This window comes from Ranitomeya imitator, chromosome 5 (assembly GCF_032444005.1).
Source record: "Ranitomeya imitator isolate aRanImi1 chromosome 5, aRanImi1.pri, whole genome shotgun sequence".
NCBI lineage: Eukaryota > Metazoa > Chordata > Amphibia > Anura > Dendrobatidae > Ranitomeya > Ranitomeya imitator.
Genome location: NC_091286.1, coordinates 103,558,166 through 103,579,414, shown reverse-complemented (window position 1 = coordinate 103,579,414; position 21,249 = coordinate 103,558,166). Strand labels below are relative to the sequence as shown.

The 21,249-nt window shown below is 43.5% G+C and overlaps 1 protein-coding gene across 3 annotated transcripts in view; it reads left to right on the top strand.

The window, feature by feature from the left end:
- Positions 1 to 21,249, top strand: part of MRPS5 (mitochondrial ribosomal protein S5) — a 129,126-nt gene that overhangs the window by 43,416 nt on the left and 64,461 nt on the right. For all 3 annotated transcript variants that reach the window (XM_069768999.1, XM_069769000.1, XM_069769001.1), the window contains exons 3-4: positions 20,393 to 20,518; positions 20,608 to 20,841. In XM_069768999.1, the coding sequence (XP_069625100.1) occupies positions 20,393 to 20,518; positions 20,608 to 20,841 (360 nt within the window). The remainder of the gene's footprint in view (positions 1 to 20,392; positions 20,519 to 20,607; positions 20,842 to 21,249) is intronic.

The window sequence follows — 21,249 nt, the reverse complement described above, 5'->3', positions numbered from 1 at the left end:
TCTCCCATAGAGAGGGACTTGTCTGCTGGACCTGCTTTCTCCTCCTCCACAGCACGGTTCACAGGACCTGGATACACTTCATAGTTCACTTCTAATTACACAAATTGAAAGCGGTATTAAAAGACTCCAGTTATATCGTATGATCTCCATATTGTTTCTGGTCTGGATCTTGGTTGTTGCTGCATTTGCTTTGCAGCTTTTTTTCTCTTTACATGTTTGCAGCTTTTTTTTCTCTTTGCTTGTTGTTTGCAGCTTTTTTTCTCTTTACATGTTGTTTGCAGCTTTTTTTCTCTGTGTTGCTGCTTTCTTGCATTTCTTTTACTTCGATTCTAAAGCTTGTTCTTGACTTTTCATACCATGATGAACAAGTCGTGGTTTCCAAAGTTGTTGTAGAGGATCTGCTGAATATTTCCATCAGTACTATCCTTCTGGTCGTTGAAGATGATGCACTTACCTTTTTAGGCACCTTTTTATTCCAGTGTACCTCAGTTAAAAGTGTTTTCTCAAAATCACAAATACCTATGCCTAGAATAAGGTATAACTTGTTGATCACAGGGGATCTGACCACTAGGAGAATGGGACTCCTGAACTTGTCTTGAATGGGTTGGAGGTAAGCTTGCTTGGTCTCTCCTCCATTCATTGTTGATGGGACTACTTGATATAGCTGCTGTACTCTACGTTCTCAGGCAGTTCAATATATAATGAATGGAGCAGCGGTCGAGCATGTGAACCTCAACTCTTTTTTTTCCATTTAAGACCGGTTCAGGAATCCTGTTCTAATGATCAGAGGAGATCCCTGCAGTCACATACCAAGAGATCAGAAAGTTATCACCCATCATATGCATAGGGGATAATTTGCAATTTTGGTAAATTCCCAGTTTTCATAGGTTATTTGGCCATTTAGACTTAACAATAGAAATGCAATATACACGATCCATGAAGGTAAAGAATATTTGTCAATTGGTTTATATTTCCTAATCAGAGGGCAGACTAAGAGGCAGAGAACACAGTTCCAGTGCTGTTGCTGTTTTAGCTGCTGCAGCTCTGCTAGTCTTCTGGATGCTGAGCTCTGTACAACCACGCCCACATTATTGATTGTCAGCCTTCCATGTGAATTGTGCATAGACAGCTGCCAATTAGTTGGTGGGGGCGGAGATACCTACAACTTACCGATATTGAGGCTTACATAGCAGGAGCCTATCGAGAAGACAAGCGGAGCTGCAGCAGATGATAATAATAATGATCTTTATTTTTATATAGCGCTAACATATTCCGCAGCACTTTACAGCTTGCACACATTATTATCGCTGTCCCCGATGGGGCTCACAATCTAAATTCCCTATCAGTATGTCTTTGGAATGTGGGAGCAAACCGGAGTACCCGGAGGAAACCCGCGCAAACACGGAGAGAACATACAAACTCTTTGCAGATGTTGTCCTTGGTGGGGTTTGTGTTGTGAATTCCGCTCTTGGGCTCCCTCTTGTGGTTTCTAGTGGTATGGCTGCTCCTTGGAGTTAGCTGTCTTCAGCTGCCTCCACTTATTGTCCGCTATTTAAGTCTGGCTCTTTCTTCAGCCTGTGCCACTTGTCAATGTTCCTGGCTGGATTCACATCTCTGCTTGGATTCTCCTGGTTTCCTGACCAGTTCTGCAAAGATAAGTTCTGGCTTTGCTCATTTCAGTCCACATGTTGTGGACTTATTGTTCTGTGCATTCTATATTTGTCCAGCTTGTCAGTATGGATTTTTTCTGTTAGCCGGAAGCTCTGGGAAGCAGATTTACCCTCCACACCTTTAGTCAGGTGTGGAGATTTTGTAAACTCTGTGTGGATTGTTTTGTAGTTTTTATACTGACCGCACAGTATCCTTTCCTGTCCTATCTATCAAGCTAGACTGGCCTCCTATGATAAAATCTGATTTCATTTCTGCGTATGTTATTTTCCCCTCCTCTCACCGTCAATATTTGTGGGGGGCTATCTTTCCTTTGGGGATTTTCTCTGAGGCAAGATAGGTTTCCTGTTTCCATCTTTAGGGGAAGTCAGATCTTAGGCTGTGCCGAGGGGTCTAGGGAGCGTCAGGTACCCCCCACGGCTATTTTTAGTTGCGCTGCTAGGTTCAGGGTTTGCGGTCAGTACAGATACCACCTCCTTCAGAGCTTGTCTCATGTTGTTCCTAAACCACCAGATCATAACAGTACAAGTGGCCAAAAATGAATTTAAATGTATCTCAAAAGAAGGAAAAGAAAGTTCTGAACCATTTTTTTTCTGTGCTTTGGTTTGTCTTTTTTTTTTTTTCCTCTTGATATCTGGGTGGTTCAGGATATATGTTTTGGCATGGATGTTCAGGGTTTGTTTTCTCGTGTGGATCAACTTGCTGCAAGAGTACAAAATATCCAGGACTATGTTGTCCAGACTCTGGCTTTAGAGCCCAGAATTCCTACTCCTGATTTGTTTTTTGGGGACAGATCCAAGTTTTTGAACTTTAAAAAAATAACTGCAAATTGTTTTTTGCTTTGAAACCCCGTTCTTCTGGTGATCCCATTCAGCAGGTGAAAATCATCATATCCTTGCTGCGTGGTGATCCTCAAGACTGGGCTTTTTCTCTTGAAACAGGGGATCCGGCATTATTGAATGTAGATGCATTTTTTCAAGCACTCGGATTATTGTATGACGAACCTAATTCTGTGGATCATGCAGAAAAGACCCTGTTGGCCTTGTGTCAAGGTCAGGAAGCGGCAGAGTTATACTGCCAGAAATTTAGAAAATGGCCTGTGCTCACTAAATGGAATGAAGAGGCTCTGGCTGCTATTTTCAGAAAAGGTCTTTCTGAAACCCTTAAAGATGTTATGGTGGGCTTTCCTACGCCTGCCGGTTTGAGCGAATCTATGTCTCTAGCCATTCAGATTGATCGGCATCTGCGCGAGCGCAAAGCTGTGCACCATATGGCAGTATCCTCTGAGCATAGTCCTGAACCTATGCAATGTGATAGGATTTTGACTAGAATAGAACGGCAGGAATTCAGACGTCAGAATAGGCTGTGTTTTTACTGTGGTGATTCGGCTCATGTTATCTCTGATTGCCCTAAGCGTACTAAGAGAGTCGCTAGGTCTGTTACCATTAGTACTATACAGCCTAAATTTCTCTTATCTGTGACCCTGATTTGCTCATTGTCGTCCTTTTCTGTCATGGCATTTGTGGATTCAGGCGCTGCCATGAACTTAATGGACTTAGAATTCGCCAGGCGCTGTGGTTTTTCCTTGCAGCCTTTGCAGAGCCCTATTCCTTTGAGGGGCATTGATGCTACACCCTTGGCCAAGGATAAACCTCAGTACTGGACACAGATGACTATGTACATGGCTCCTGCACATCAGGAAGATTGCCGTTTTCTGGTGTTGCATAACCTGCATTATGTTGTGCTGGGATTTCCATGGTTACAGGAACATAATCCGGTGCTGGATTGGAAAACTGTCGGTGACTAGTTCGGGTTGTCGAGGAGTACATAGTGACGTTCCTTTGATGTCAATTTCCTCTTCCCCCTCTTCTGAGGTCCCTGAGTTTTTGTCGGATTTCCAGGATGTATTTGATGAGCCCAAGTCCAGTTCCCCTCCTCCACATAGGGACTGTGATTGTGCTATTAACTTGATTCCTGGTTGTAAGTTCCCTAAGGGCCGACTTTTCAATCTGTCTGTGCCAGAGCATGCCGCCATGCGGAGCTATGTTAAGGAATCTTTGGAGAAAGGGCATATTCGGCCCTCTTCGTCACCATTGGGAGCGGGTTTCTTTTTTGTTGCTAAGAAGGATGGCTCCTTGAGACCCTGTATTGATTATCGTCTTCTTAATAAGATCATGGTTAAATTCCAATACCCCTTGTCTCTGCTTACTGATTTGTTTGCTCAGATTAAGGGGGCTAGTTGGTTTACTAAGATTGACCTCCGAGGGGCATATAATCTTGTTCGTATTAAACAGGGTGATGAATGGAAAACTGCATTTAATACGCCCGAAGGCCATTTTGAATACCTTGTGATGCCATTTGGGCTCTCTAATGTTCCATCTGTGTTCCAGTCTTTCATGCATGATATTTTCCGCAATTATCTTGATAAATTCATGGTCGTATATTTGGATGATATTTTGATTTTTTCCAATGATTGGGAGTCTCATGTGAAGCAGGTCAGGATGGTGTTCCAGATCCTTCGTGATAATGCTTTATGTGTGAAGGGGTCTAAGTGCCTATTCGGAGTTCAGAAGGTCTCTTTTTTGGGTTTTATTTTTTCTCCCTCGTCTATAGAAATGGATCCTGTTAAGGTCCAAGCTATTCATGACTGGATTCAACCCACATCTGTGAAGGGACTTCAAAAATTTTTGCGCTTTGCTAATTTCTATCGCCGTTTCATTGCCAACTTTTCCAGTGTAGTTAAGCCCCTTACTGATTTGACGAAGAAAGGCGCTGACGTGACGAATTGGTCCTCTGAGGCTGTTGAGGCCTTTCAGGAGCTTAAACGCCGATTTACTTCTGCCCCTGTATTGCGTCAACCGGATGTTTCTCTTCCTTTTCAGGTTGAGGTCGACGCTTCTGAGATTGGGGCAGGGGTCGTTTTGTCTCAGAGGGAGTCTGATGGTTCTTTGATGAAACCGTGTGCTTTTTTTTCCAGAAAGTTTTCGCCTGCCGAACGCAATTATGATGTCGGCAATCGGGAGTTGTTGGCTATGAAGTGGGCGTTTGAGGAGTGGCGACATTGGCTTGAGAGAGCTAAACACCGTGTTGTGGTCCTGACCGATCATAAGAATCTGATTTACCTCGAGTCGGCCAAGCGGCTGAATCCTAGACAGGCTCGATGGTCCCTGTTTTTCTCCCGTTTTGATTTTGTGGTCTTGTATCTTCCGGGATCTAAGAATGTTAAGGCTGATGCCCTCTCTAGGAGTTTTTCGCCTGATTCTCCTGGAGTCCTGGAGCCGGTTGGCATTCTTAAGGAGGGGGTGATTCTTTCTGCTATCTCCCCTGATTTGCGGCGGGTGCTTCAGGAATTTCAGGCTGATAGGCCTGACCGCTGTCCAGTGGGGAAGCTGTTTGTTCCTGATAGATGGACAAGTAAGGTAATTTTTGAGGTTCATTGTTCAGTGTTGGCTGGTCATCCTAGGATTTTTGGTACCAGAGATTTGGTTGCTAGGTCCTTTTGGTGGCCTTCCTTGTCTCGCGATGTGCGTGCTTTTGTGCAGTCCTGTGGGACTTGCGCCCGGGCCAAGCCTTGCTGTTCCCGCGCTAGTGGGTTGCCTTTGCCGGTCCCTGAGAGGCCCTGGACGCATATTTCCATGGATTTTATTTCGGATCTTCCTGTTTCCCAGAAGATGTCTGTTATCTGGGTTGTTTGTGACCGGTTCTCTAAAATGGTCCATCTGGTACCTTTGCCTAAATTGCCTTCCTCCTCAGATCTGGTTCCATTGTTTTTTCAGCATGTGGTTCGTTTGCATGGCATTCCGGAGAATATTGTGTCTGACAGAGGTTCTCAGTTTGTCTCTAGGTTTTGGCGGGCCTTTTGTGCTAGGATGGGCATTGATTTGTCTTTTTCTTCGGCGTTTCATCCTCAGACTAATGGCCAAACTGAGCGAACTAATCAGACCTTGGAGACCTATTTGAGATGCTTTGTGTCTGCTGATCAGGATGATTTGGTGTCTTTCTTGCCGTTGGCCGAGTTTGCCCTTAATAATCGGGCTAGTTCGGCTACTTTGGTTTCACCTTTCTTTTGTAATTTTGGTTTTCATCCTCGTTTTTCTTCTGGGCAGGTTGAGCCTTCTGATTGTCCTGGTGTTAATTCTGTGGTGGACAGGCTGCAGCAGATTTGGACTCATGTGGTGGACAATTTGACGTTGTCTCAGGAAAGGGCTCAACGTTTTGCTAACCGCCGTCGGTGTGTTGGTCCCCGGCTTCGTGTGGGGGATTTGGTTTGGTTGTCTTCTCGTCATGTTCCTATGAAGGTTTCTTCTCCTAAGTTTAAGCCTCGGTTTATTGGTCCTTATAAAATTTCTGAAATTATTAATCCGGTGTCTTTTCGTTTGGCTCTTCCTGCCTCTTTTGCCATTCATGATGTTTTCCATAGATCTTTGTTGCGGAGATATGTGGTGCCCGTTGTTCCCTCGGTTGACCCTCCTGCCCCGGTGTTGGTTGAGGGAGAGTTGGAATATGAGGTTGAGAAGATTTTGGATTCTCGTTTTTCGAGGCGGAGGCTTCATTATCTTGTCGAGTGGAAGGGTTATGGCCAGGAGGATAATTCTTGGGTTGTTGCCTCCGATGTCCATGCTACCGATTTGGTTCGTGCTTTTCACTTGGCTCGTCCTGATCGGCCTGGGGGCTCTGGTGAGGGTTCGGTGACCCCTCCTCAAGGGGGGGTACTGTTGTGAATTCCGCTCTTGGGCTCCCTCCGGTGGTTGTAAGTGGCACTTTTGTGAGTTCTGCTCTTGGGCTCCCTCTTGTGGTTTCTAGTGGTATGGCTGCTCCTTGGAGTTAGCTGTCTTCAGCTGCCTCCACTTATTGTCCGCTATTTAAGTCTGGCTCTTTCTTCAGCCTGTGCCACTTGTCAATGTTCCTGGCTGGATTCACATCTCTGCTTGGATTCTCCTGGTTTCCTGACCAGTTCTGCAAAGATAAGTTCTGGCTTTGCTCATTTCAGTCCACATGTTGTGGACTTATTGTTCTGTGCATTCTATATTTGTCCAGCTTGTCAGTATGGATTTTTTCTGTTAGCTGGAAGCTCTGGGAAGCCGATTTACCCTCCACACCTTTAGTCAGGTGTGGAGATTTTGTAAACTCTGTGTGGATTGTTTTGTAGTTTTTATACTGACCGCACAGTATCCTTTCCTGTCCTATCTATCAAGCTAGACTGGCCTCCTATGCTAAAATCTGATTTCATTTCTGCGTATGTTATTTTCCCCTCCTCTCACCGTCAATATTTGTGGGGGGCTATCTTTCCTTTGGGGATTTTCTCTGAGGCAAGATAGGTTTCCTGTTTCCATCTTTAGGGGAAGTTAGATCTTAGGCTGTGCCGAGGGGTCTAGGGAGCATCAGGTACCCCCCACGGCTATTTTTAGTTGCGCTGCTAGGTTCAGGGTTTGCGGTCAGTACAGATACCACCTCCTTCAGAGCTTGTCTCATGTTGTTCCTAAACCACCAGATCATAACCGGTTTGATCCCAGGACTCCAGCGCTGCAAGGCTGCTGTGCTAACCACTGCGGATAAAACCGTTTTTAATCAAATGTATAGCAAGAAGCTCAATAAATTATGTAAATGACATAGCACTGTAACCCATGTCTATGCTACTTTTTTATGCTACATATATTGCTGTAAATGAAGCTACAGCTTCATTTACGGCGTCTGCAAACATCCCTTTGCCGTTTTCCGCTGTGTACTGAGAAAAGGCCTTTGTGGGGAGCTGGGAAAGCTTTTATCGAAGAGTAAGGTTTAGGAGAAATGTAAACCAAACATTGTGCCGCAATAGTGGACTCTGGCTGGGAGATTCAGCCTTTCTATTAGATCTGACAGAAAACACCATGTACGTGCCCGGAAGTCTGTTAGACAAAGTTTTAAGGGAATATGTTGCAAGTTTTATTTTTGTACTTATACTTTCTCATATATAATCAATTATTTTTAATACGAAACAGCACGTACAGTTATAACATACTACTAGTTTAATATAGTGGATAAACTGGTGGAATGTTGCTTCATAACACAAGTTTGTGCTGCCCCATAGCCCGATTTTCCGGACCCTTAAGGTACCTTCACACATAACGATATTGTTAATGATATCGTTGCTTTTGGTGACGTTGCAACGATATCGTTAATGAAATCGTTATGTGTGACAGCGACCAACGATCAGGCCCCTGCTGGGAGATCGTTGGTCGCTGAACAAAGTCCAGAACTTTCTTTGGTCGCTGGATCTCCCGTGGACATCGCTGGATCGGCGTGTGTGACACCGATCCAGCGATGTCTTCACTGGTAACCAGGGTAAACATCGGGTAACTAAGCGCAGGGCCGCGCTTAGTAACCCGATGTTTACCCTGGTTACCATCCTAAAAGTAAAAAAAACAAACACTACATACTTACCTACCGGTCTGTCCCCGGCGCTCAGCTTCTCTGCACTCCTCCTGTACTGGCTGTGAGCGTAGGTCAGCCGGAAAGCAGAGCGGTGACGTCACCGCTCTGCTTTCCGGCCGCTGTGCTCACAGTCAGTGCAGGAGGAGTGCAGAGAAGCTGAGCGCCGAGGACAGACAGCGGTAGGTAAGTATGTAGTGTTTGTTTTTTTTACTTTTAGGATGGTAACCAGGGTAAACATCGGGTTACTAAGCGCGGCCCTGCGCTTAGTTACCCCGATGTTTACCCTGGTTACCGGCATCGTTGGTCGCTGGAGAGCGGTCTGTGTGACAGCTCTCCAGCGATCAAACAGTGACGCTGCAGCGATCCGGATCGTTGTCGGTATCGCTGCAGCGTCGCTTAATGTGAAGGGGCCTTTAGTGTAAGTAAGGAACTGGTGGGCTGTATGAGAGGTCTTGGAGGTAGGGTTTCTCCTTGTGCAGACCACCAAGTAGAGGGAGATTTGTAGGACATGCAATGCCAGAAGTGTACCGGTGGAGTGTCCATAGACAGATTATTAAAGGAAATCTGGCACCAGATTTTTGCTACCTAATCTGGAACAGCAAGATGTAGCGCTGCTAAATGCAGTTTTTTTTTTTTAATAAAATCAGTGTTTTTATCAACAAGAGATTGTCACACAATGACTACTTGGCCTGCTGCTAGCTAGTCCAACCATACCCCCAGCACTGATTACTGGCTTTCTGCCTATGCACAGTGTACACAGAACGCTGCCAATCAATGATGGAGGTGGGATTATACAGAGCTCAGCATTCAGAGAACTGGAAGATCAGCAGCAGACACTTTTTAATCAAAACTGCAGCACGAAGTTAGGGCTTGTTTCCACATGCGAGAAACACGTCCGGCACTGTGGAGCGGAGCGTGCGGCCGCATAGCAACACATGCAGCCGCACGCTCTGCTCCGGAGTGCCGGCGCCAGAACTTCATTTCCACATGCGAGACACGGACGTGTTTCTCGCATGTGAAAACAAGCCCTAAAAGTGATACATCGCTGGAATCAGGGTCTCTGTTGCTACAGAATAAAGCTGGTGACTGATTCACTTTGAACACTGCATGATCCGACTATAAAACCAAATCTGATGACCTGGATAAATGTGAACTATCCTGTAAAAATATATAGGATCAGTGCCAGCATTTGTTTCTCTCTGGCACCAATATACAGAAGTAAAAAAAAAAAAACAGACCTCTGATTAAATGAAAACACAGCTTTCGTGAGATTCCATTTCTTTTCTATCTCCAAATTGTCTACCAAGAGGACACATGCATTCTATTACACATAGGTTGTTCTACTAGGAAATTAAAAACGTGGCAGAGCATTTGGCCTAGGGCTCAATCAGATGTCAGTGATTTTTCTCATATGAAAAAATAGGTGTCTATGGCCTTTAGGGCACATGCAGATGGAGTCGTATATTATTGTCAATTCTGTAACAATAAAGAAAAAATATAATATAAACTGGGTTCAGTAGTTCATTGCAGGATGTGCAGTAAATATTTTCATAATTTGGGAAAGGTATGAAATGTCCTATAAATGTCTGTTCTGTTCCGGATCTAAGCATTTTGGCATTTAGTCAAGATGAATCTGTGCTGCACTTTATGTCCATGCTCAGTAGTGAGGCAGTGCTGTGGGGTCGGAGTTGAGATGAATCTGTGCTGCACCTTATGTACAGGCTCAGTAGTGATCAGTGCTGGGGAGTCTTAGTTGAGATGAATCTGTGCTGCTCTTTCTGTACATGCAAAGTAGTGAACAGTGCTGGGGAGTCGTAGTTGAGATGAATCTGTGCTGCACCTTATGTACATGCAAAGTAGTGACCAGTGCTGGGGAGTCGTAGTTGAGATGAATCTGTGCTGCTCTTTATGTACATGCAAAGTAGTGACCAGTGCTGGGGAGTCGTAGTGGAGATGAATCTGTGCTGCACTTTATGTACATGCTCAGTAGTGAGGCAGTGCTGTGGGGTCGTAGTGGAGATGAATCTGTGCTGCACTTTATGTACATGCTCAGTAGTGAGGCAGTGCTGTGGCGTCGTAGTTGAGATGAATATGTGCTGCACTTTATGCACATGCTCAGTAGTGAGGCAGTGCCGTGGAGTCGTAGTGGAGATAAATCTGTGCTGCACTTTATGTACATGCTCAGTAGTGAGGCAGTGCTGTGGCGTCGTAGTTGAGATGAATCTGTGCTGCACTTTATGTACATGCTCAGTAGTGAGGCAGTGCTGTGGGGTCGGAGTTGAGATGAATCTGTGCTGCACTTTATGTACATGCTCAGTAGTGACCAGTGCTGGGGAGTCGTAGTTGAGATTAATCTGTGCTGCACCTTATGTACATGCTCAGTAGTGACCAGTGCTGGGGAGTCGTAGTCGAGATGAATCTGTGCTGCTCTTTATGTACATGCTCTGCAGTAAGGTAGTGCTATGGAGTCAGAGTTGGAAGTCAGGGAAATTCCGGAGTTGGAGTCGGTGGTTTGGCTTACCGACTCCACGGCCCTGGTTACATGAAACAACATGAAGACTATCACATTGTCTGAATACACAATTCATTTCCTTTCAAACCAATGTCATCTCATAAAGCAGTCAAAATCGAAAAATGTATAAAACTGGGTCTACTTATATGCCAAGCTTCTCCAAAAAGTGTCGCCTATGCCACTCCTTCCATCTACAAACTGAAAATCAGAAGGCAATAAACCTCAGATTTCTAAAGGTCCTCAGTCACAATAAACAAAAATTGTCCTAACCCACCGACTGCACAGGACGAGCCGATCATCTATTGAGTATGGGGTTCTCCTGATTGTCTCCCAACAGTGAGGAGAATCAGGCAGCTAGATATATATCGCCTGATCCTTTTGTTTGGTTGGGAGATAAGTAGCTACAAAGAGTCTCTCACAGGGAACACAGAGCTTGATCAAGCCAAGCATTCCTGTGTATGGAAGGGGAGGTCAGAAAAGGTATGTATGGCCACTGTTCTCTAGCAGAGCAGGTTTGACAGGTGAAACACATTAAAATGAAATACATCGGAAATCAGTGATAAATTGTGCTGAGACCATGTAGTCAAGTACAACTCATGTAAGGTTAAGGCCAGAAGGTGCGGAAGGTGGCGGTTTTGATGATCTTTTTTGCATAAGCAAACATGTTCCAACACGGAGTTTTGTGACCGCAATAAATTTAGAAGGGTCATTACAATTTGTGTACTAATATCTCCGGTGCCTGATAGACAATAGATGGCGGGTGAGCAGCATGGGTGGTCACCGCTCTATTTAAAATTATGCATTTTAAAGCCCAATTCTCATTAGCAGTGGGTGTTCCATTGACTGAGCCTACAGTAATCAGCATATTATCTATCACCCACCCTGTGAATAGTGATACCTTGCTGAATTGGGAGAATCCCTTAAAGGAGTGTTCTTAATTTAATAAATTGTCGTAATTAGACCACATGAAAATATAATAAAAATGTCAATTGTAAACTATAAGCTTTCATTCTCCTGCAATGAGAACTTTTATCTTACATGGTGTACAGCTTGTTTTAAAGGAAAACAACCACCAGACTCTGGTTAATTGTGTGCTGTAGTTACATTCCTGGAGTGGAGTTAACTCCTGGCATACCAGCCACCTCTCTCCAGCCCCATTGATTTCGATACAGCAGATATCTGCTCAACTACCTCCACCTCAGCTCCTGTAAGAATCACAATCCCCATGTGTGCATGTTCAAATGCCATGTTATACAGTGATAAGTGTACAAATGTGTTACAACAGAACTTGTGTATAGCTCTACGAATACTATAGCCTTGATGTTCACCAGAACTATTAACCTGGGATGAGAGCCCACCCTGCCAAAGACCAGGAAGTAAAGAGACTTCAGATTTGTGAGCAGCTCAAGAGACAACTTGAGAATATCCCTATAATTGGAGTCATGACATAAAAAAATGCAAATGTCAAATCATGTCTGGTTATGCATTAAATTGAGTTACAGCAGCCGCACAATCAGATCTTATTTTATCTTCAGCGTGCCCTTAAAGTGTATTTTAAAAGGACACTCTAGGATCCATATTTTATTCAGTACCTTCCTGTGCCACTGATTAAACACCGTGTTACCCTTTCAGCACAGGTTCACTCATTTACAGCTGCCCGCTTGTTCAGTTTGTGCTGCCTCCTCCGGCATTGCATCTGTTCAGTCAGCTGGTCCTTTGGCTAATCCATACTTCTGCTCCATCCTTATGTATGCAAGGTTGTACGCGGCTGCCACGGAGCAGGACGAGGTTTTCTAAATTCCGCTATGGGTACAAAGTTTTGACTACTTTGCTTAAATAGGAAAAATAAATAAAAACAGCAAAACAACTGGGAAATCATTTATTCTTGCAATTGAAAAAAAAAAATAAAAGGCAATGTTTTATACTTGAAAAAACTAGTAATTTAGTCTAAGATCTCCAGATGCTAAACTCTTCCAGGAGCAGATTGTAACAGCAGGGTTTCCAAGAGTCTAATGCTGTTTACACATAAGAAATGCATTTGCGAGACGGCCATTAACAGCTTTGGTTTTTGTCTTTTTTTCTAAAAGGAAAGATGAAAAATATCACCTTCTGTAACATGCCTGCTAACAACTTAGGAGAAATGGAACAAATACATATTGAAAAGGAGTAAAATATGCACAAAAAATATGAAAAAAATAAATTAAAATGAGTAGAGATTAATTAAAAGGGTTAGGGCACTTGTGATATTGATAGCCCGCTAGGGAATCAATATTGCATCGCTGGTGGGCTGACATCTGGCACCCCCACTGATCATCAATATACAGCACTCGGATGTACACCGAGTCATTATACTACAGCTCCATGCATAACAGTTCATTGTGGGATAGTTGGGTCTTGGACCCTCGCCAATATAATAGTGGCGGTCTAAGAATATGTCAACACCTAACAATCCATTTAAACAACTTACTATATTCTGTCACTAGATTTCACAATACAAACTCCATACAATATTAAATAGGTACTATGGCCAGGCAAAACCGATGTACTTACTATGAAAAATCCACAGGCGAATGGCTCTTTAGCGGAGATAAGATTTTCATTAATCCAGTTATAGAATTAAATCGCTCACAGGCCCATGCGTATTCATTCTCAGCTCATTAGCTGGATTGACAGCTGCAGCTTGCACTGAGCAGGGTGAGATCTGAGCAGCGGCATGCAGGAGTCACACTGATGAGCTGTCAATTAGGCTAAGTGGGCAGAGATGGAGTTAAACTTTTATGGATTTTCATAGTAAATACACCAGTCCTATCAGGTCTAACAGATTTATTACACATAACAATGCAGCTTATATTTGTGAAATCTGAAGACAGATCTTTGCTTCTTTACATGTTAAGTGCAGGGTAATTTAAAGTGGATCCATCACTTAAGCTTAGCCGGGTGGGGAGAAGATGGAGGAGAGCTACCAGGCAGATTATACGCCACACGTGGACGTGAAATCATTTCCCCGCCATACGCTTGTCTGAGCTCAGACTGTATTCCAGTAATAACTATAATAAGTAATAAGTAATTACTTATAAGTAATAAGTAATAAGCATGTGTGTGAAAACTCCAGGCAGTGTATTTCAAGGTAAGATCTAAAAGATACAAAACCTCTTGAAAGATTAATGTCTTGAGTATTACATCATCAAAGGAAGTAGAGTTTCATGGAAAGAAATAAAGAAAATTAAACTTTCTTCTCACAGTAAGTTTTCTGTGTTTTTCAAAGTTGGCAACTTTATAAAAAAAAAAAAACAGGTCAGTAATGCAGGTAAACCTTCGAATTTGTAGGCTTCAGACAGTCCTTAATGTTGGTTTGAAGTAACGAGGGGGCTCCTAATATATGTTAGTGGCTTATCCTTAGTGGTTCCAATGCATTTCCCTAATAAATTCTTCCCATTATGAGATTTCGGTCGAGGATAGAATAATATATTTTATAGAGTGTGGATTTAAAAAAATGAATATAAATAAATATATATTACACTGCTCAAAAAAATAAAGGGAACACTAAAATCCCACATCCTAGACATCAATGAATGAAATATTCTACTTGTAACTCTTTATTCATTACATAGTGGAATGTGTTGAGAACAATAAAACCTAAAAATGATCAACGTAAATCACAACTAATATCCCACAGAGGTCTGGAGTTGGAATGATGCTCAAAATCAAAGTGGAAAATGAAGTTACAGGCTGTTCCAACTTCAGTCGAAATGCCTCAAGACACGGAAATGATGCTCAGTAGGGTGTGTGGCCTCCACGTGCCTGTATGATCTCCCTACAACGCCTGGGCATGCTCCTGATGAGGCGGCAGACGGTCTCCTGAGGGATCTCCTCCCAGACCTGGACTAAAGTATCCGCCAACTCCTGGACAGTCTGTGGTGCAATGTGACCTTGGTGGATGGTTCGAGACATGATGTCACCGATGTGTTCAATCAGTTTCAGGTCTGGGGAACGGGTGGGCCAGTCCATAGCTTCAATGCCTTCATCTTGCAGGAAATGCTGACATACTCCAGGCATATGAGGTCTGGCATTGTCCTGCATTAGGAGGAACCCAGGGCCAACCGCACCAGCATATGGTCTCACAAGGGGTCTGAGGATCTCATCTCAGTACCTAATGGCAGTCAGGCTACCTCTGGTGAGCACATGGGGGGGCTGTGCGGCCCTCCAAAGAAATGCCATCCCACACCATTACTGATCCACTGCCAAACCGGTCATGCTGAAGGATGTTGCAGGCAGCAGATCGCTCTCCACGGCGTCTCTATACTCTGTCACGTCTGTCACATGTGCTCAATGTGAGCCTGCTTTCATCTGTGAAGAGCACAGGGCGCCAGTGGCGAATTTGCCAATCCTGGTGTTCTGTGGCAAATACCACGCATTCGGCATGGTGCTGGGGTGTGAGCACAACCCCCATCTGTGGACGTCGGGCTCTCAGACCATCCTCATGGAGTCGGTTTCTAACCGTTTGTGCAGACACATGCACATTTGTAGCCTGCTGGAGGTCATTTTGCAGGGCTCTGGCAGTTCTCCTGTTCCTCCTTGCACAAAGGCTGATGTAGCGGTCCTGCTGCTGGATTGTTGCTCTCCTACAGCCCCCTCCACGTCTCCTGGTGTACTGGCCTTTCTCCTGGTAGCGCCTCCAGCCTCTGGACACTACGCTGACAGACACAGCAAACCTTCCTACCACAGCTTGCATTGATGTGCCATCCTGGATGAGCTGCACTAAGCTGAGCCACTTGTGTGGGTTGTAGAGTCCGTCTCATGCTACCACGAGTGTGAAAGCACAACCAACATTCAAAATGACCAAAACATCAGCCAGAAAGCATTGGCACTGAGATGTGGTCTGTGGTCCTCACCTGCAGAACTACTCCTTTATTGAGTGTCTTGATAATTGCCAATAATTTCCATCTGTTGTCTATTCCATTTGCACAACAGCATGTGAAATTTATTGTCAAACAGTGTTGCTTCCTAAGTGGACAGTTTGATTTCACAGAAGCTTGATTTACTTGGAGATATATTCTGTTGTTTAAGTGTTTCCTTTATTTTTTTGAGCAGTATATCTATATCATTTTTTAATATATTGGAGTATATTTGATTTGTCCATACCATTTAACTCTTAAACAGTCTAAAAGGGAACCTGTCACCTCCAAAAGTGATCTTTCCCTGCAAATATAGTGGTAATCTGCAGACGTGTTCAAAGAGAGCCTGGCGGCCAATGCTGTGGAGTCTGAGTCTGTGTCTGTTTTGGTGGCGTCTGAGTCAGTGTAAAATGGCCCGACTTTGACTCCAAAAATATATAGTAAATTGGGTACGATGTGCTGAGCATTTTTCTTAAAATTTATCAGTTATGCAATGTCCTATAAATGTCTGTTCTGTTCATTGATCTAAGGATCTTGGCTTTTAGTGGAGATGAATCTGTGCTGCACTTTATGTACCTGCTCAATAGTGAAATTCCTCCTCTACAGATCCACAGCCCTGTTAGTGGAACAATTTTGTAATGTAAGGTAAAGACATGGCAGTCATGGCACTTTTAATACTGATTACATTGATACCTTTGGTGAAGAAATCCACTTTGTTCCTCTTTAATCACCATTTCCTGCTAATTAGATTTTGGTGCACAGGGGTTGGACTGTGCACTGGGTCTTCTCGTCCCCGTGTGTGATGACTGCGCTTCTGCCTGCCTTCAGTCTTTGAATAACAGGTTGTTGAGATTTCAAAGATTTGAGACAGTCAAATGGGTCTTCAGTGATATTTATGGTTAATTTTACTATTCAATGTGCTGTACTATTCACTGCATGCTATGCCATATACAATCCAGGGAGAAGACGGGGGTGAAATGCAGTATTGTAGAATGGACATGATGAATAAGTATACGCAATAGACACCCCGAGGGCTCGCCTGCTGCCAAACTTTGTGTGAATTAAAGAGAATGGAGGGGGATGCGGCTGCAGCGTCTTTCCTTCTGAGACTGATGCAGTTAGTGTGCGGGCCGGCCTGCACACCTAGTAGATGTAGGCAAAGTGGAAACGTAGGCAGAGCTTCATCAAGACCGGCATTTGCGTTTGTGGGTGGGGTGGACTGGGAAGCGCACGCCACTTAAAGAATCAAGCAAGGTGCGAAGTGGCGTGCTCCCCTGTGTAGACGAGTGGGTCCATTGCGTCCCCTTTTCTGCCCACTATGTCGGAAGTGGGCGAAACTACACGATGCACAAAAACGTTGCAACTTTTGAAAGCAATTTATGTATTCGCTGTGATGAATTGGAGCCATCATGTCTAACCACATGTCCTTAGATGCACATCCACATTTGTCTAAGAGTGATTGTATTTTTTGTAAGAATGCGCACTCTGTAACTAGTCGCCATTTATTCAGTGGATTTTCTCAAGTTATAGCTCAGATTCTTCATGGCCATCTTCAATCACAGAATGATTTCTATTGTCAGACATCCAGATGCCAGAACTGCACAAATATGTCATGTTTATATTCAAAACGATCAGTAAATCGCATGTTATTTGCAGGTACAGTACTCTGCAGATGAGGCATTGCAATCCTCGTATCGTCACACAATTACGGTACTTTGCGCTTTCCTCGCTCTCCTATAATGGCGTACATACAGAATATAATGGATTCCTTGGGTGTTTGCATCTGTTATTATTGCATCTTGTCATTTTTGATTTCTACACTCTGTAACCAATTTTAATGTATCGCAGAACCATCACCCTTTGTTTTCTTTTAACCTTGAATAAATTGGCTTCTCTTCACAAACCCCGATGAAAATGTCGTGATGTGATCTTCCATAATAGACTCTTACATAAGCCGCAGTCTGTTCTTTCCTTCACAGTTGGTCCTTTTGTATATTTCTGCAGTGCTGGGTAGAAGTTCTAGGCAGATTTGGGAAAAATTCTGCAAAACGCGAATGCTTTCAAAATTAAAAGTGTCAATGGTTTATATCAATTCGCAAGATCAAAGTGAATGAACAAAAGCGAGATCTGATCCACATTATTGGTGCCCTCAATGCTGAGAGATACTTATCCATAATGCTGTACCATAAAGGAGTCGCCTGATGGGCTCCGAGTTCAGTCTGCAGCAGGACAATGACCCCAAACATACAGTTAATGTCATTAAAGAAGCAGTCCCAATAATCTCTCAATTAGCCAAACCCGTGTAAATGTTTAATGTTACTGTAGCGTGTGCTAATATACTTATCAATCGTCGTCTTCTCCAGTTTTCAGCGCTGCACCTGTCCTCTTCTCACTCGTATAACTTCTGACTTGTAGACAAAAGTGTTGGGGGAGTTTAAGACTTAAAGAATAATTACCTCTAAAATTTAACTTTTATTAGTTTACTTTAAAAAAAATATATTAATCTACCCATGCTTTAGGTGAGTTGATGCAGCGGTATATCTTTAGATAAATATAACAGCAGAAAAAAATCAAAATCAATTTAAACCCAAATATATAAATATATACACAGTATCTCTCTCTTTAGATAGCTCTAATGTGCAGCCCTTCCTAAAGGTACCTTAACACATAACGATATCGTTAACTAAATCGTTATGCGTGACAGCGACCAACGATCAGGCCCCTGCTGGGAGATCGTTGGTCGCTGGGAATGATCAGGACCTTTTTTTTGGTCGCTGATCACCCGCTGTCATCGCTGGATCGGCGTGTGTGACGCCGATCCAGCGATGTGTTCACTGGTAACTAGGGTAAACATCGGGTACATTGTAAAAGTAAAAAAATAAAACAGTACATACTCACATTCCGGTGGCTGGCACGTCCCCCGGCGTCAGCTTCCCACACTGACTGTCAGCGCCGGCCGGCCATAAAGCAGAGCACAGCGGTGACGTCACCGCTGTGCTCTGCTTTACGGCCGGCCGGCGCTGACGCAGTGCAGGGAAGCTGACACCGGGGGATGTGACAGACACCGGAATGTAAGTATGTACTGTTTTGTTTTTTTAACTTTTACAATGGTAACCAGGGTAAACATCGGGTTACTAAGCGCGGCCCTGCGCTTAGTAACCCGATGTTTACCCTGGTTACCCGGGGACTTCGGCATCGTTGGTCGCTGGAGAGCTGTCTGTGTGACAGCTCTCCAGCGACCACACAACGACCTAAACAGCGAAGCTGCAGCGATCGGCATCGTTGTCTATATCGCTGCAGCGTCGCTAAATGTGACGGTACCTTTTTGCCGAGGAGGTTGGCACCCTATAATCAACACAAATGGCGCTCCCCTTCCCTGCTCATTGATTGTTGACCTTTAATAAGTCCTATTATTTGCTAGCCTTAATTGATGATATTCAGAAGTGATGTGTAATCAAGACCATAGGGGTTTTCCCACAAACAAAAGTTAATTTTAATCAGTAGATCTTGGAATAATAATATCTTTCACAATTGGATGTGTTTAAAAAAAAAAAAATGTTCCTGTGCTGAGATAATCATATACATGTGCCCCTGATGTACTGTGTAATGTTTGTGTCTGACCATACAGGGACATGGTCTGATCATATCACAGCTCCTGGGCAGAGAAGGAGAAAAAAAGTATAGACAGGACAGCAGGGGATCATAAATTATAAAATTAGAGAGAGCTCATGTCAAGTGAACCAACCAGGATTAAAGGGCATAAGGAATTGGCAAGAAATCTAGTTTGAAAATGCACTCCCCTGCATCTCTTGCTGTATTTAGCATTGACGAGTTTCTCCTCAGTCATATGGTTCCTCAGGAGGCTTCAGGAACGTATGGCATCACAAAAATGACGGCCATTAAGAGCTGTGGACGGATTGCAGAGACCAGAGGTCGATTGTCGGTGAGCGGGGGTGGGGGGGCGCCATTTGTGTCAGACTGTATATATTTATTATAGCATAATTAGATTTTTTACTTTTCTGTGGCAATATTTATCGAAAGATATATTGTAGCATTTAGTTACCTAAATCATAAGCAAATTAATAAAAGTTTTTAATTTTAGAGGGTAGTTGTCTGTAAGCTAAGCCCATTCTGACTTGTCCATTCACACCGGGATTTATTTTTAAGTCACAAGTGTCTTTTAAAAGGATAAGTCACTATTGACGCACATTTTAAATGACTTCTGTTCCATCCATAAACCCAAGCGTGATCCATCAAGTCAGAATAGAAGTCACATGAATGAGAAGAGGACCGGAGCGGCGCTGGAAACTGGAGGAGACGTCGATAGGTAAGTATATTAACACACATATTAGATTACACTAAGATTTCCACAGGTTTTAGCCGATAAAAAGATTGAGACTGATTCTTGAAGAACTCTCTTCGGTGTAAAGGAGTCCTAGAAGTGATCATAGGGCCTCCAGAGATCTCTGATCTCAACATCCAGTCTGCCTGGGATTACATGAAGAGACAGGCTTGTGAAAACCCTTCTATCTCCATACAAGATCTGTACTTAGTTCTTGGAGATGTTTGGAACAATCTCCAGGGCGAGTTCCTACAAAAACTGGTCACACAAAATTTAGATTTCTATTTTGTTCCTGCACTTTGCATTTTGTTAAATGATGAAAATAAACTAATTTCCATTTTTTTATAAAGCATTTTTGCTTTGCAGAATATTTTCTACATCTGCGTAATGGAAAGAAGAACTGCGAATGCCGTTAGGCAGGATTCAGGTCTCAGGGTCCAGTATACACGCCACAGATTGCTATCGTGGATGATGGACTGAAACCTGCGACGTGATTGCACAACTGTGTCTTCTATCCATGGTACAGCCATTTTTCTTAACGCTAAGCTCCTCTTATTCCTGCAGTGACCGCAAATGAACTATGGAAAGGTGTATTGGCAGAAACTGGCGGAGCTGCTCGAAAGGGGAGAGGAAAAAGGACCAAGAAGAGGATTAAAAGAAATCTTAACATTGGACAAACCATTGGAGATGGTACATCTTACCTATTTCTATTTTTTCTTTTTTTCTTTACCAAAGGTTTATATTTGTTCTAAACCGTTTTTAATTTTTTTTGTCTCAAGGGAAATCTGGGCATCTTTGGCCAGGCTTAAATATCCCTATAATAGCAAGTGGTAAAACACAGGCCATAGCAAAGAGGGATCAACAACAGCTAGAAGAAATGCAAGCAAGGATAATTCAGGATCGGGACAACTTTGAAAAAAAACGGAAGACCAGAGTTAAAAGAGAAAGGGGATGGACTGGCCAAAGCTGGGGAGGAATCAGTATAGGGAACCCCGACCCTGGTCCTAATGGAGGTAAGAAAGACATGAAAAGTGTACCTGTGAAAATGTCCAGGACGGGCTGTCAACTATGTGCATAAAATGCCATTTTGGGGAGGGAGGGGGTTGCTAAGTGAATTATATCATGCTAAATATATATAATCTCCAATTAGGTTAACCCTTTAATGTCCAATGACAGATATAAGTCATGGCGTGTGTCAAGGACCGAGAAGCCCGCTCCACAGAAGGCAGATGGCGGCTATAATATATAGCTGCTATCTACTTCTAAGAGCAGCAATTGGCCCGATAACAATCACTTCTGTTAACCTCTTGAACGGCGTTGTCAATTGCAGGCTTCCACATTTAAGCTCCACTGTCCGTCCCAGACATTAGTTTGGCCGGCCGTTGGCTTCCCAGTTACGCAATCACAGGGAGCCGGTTGGT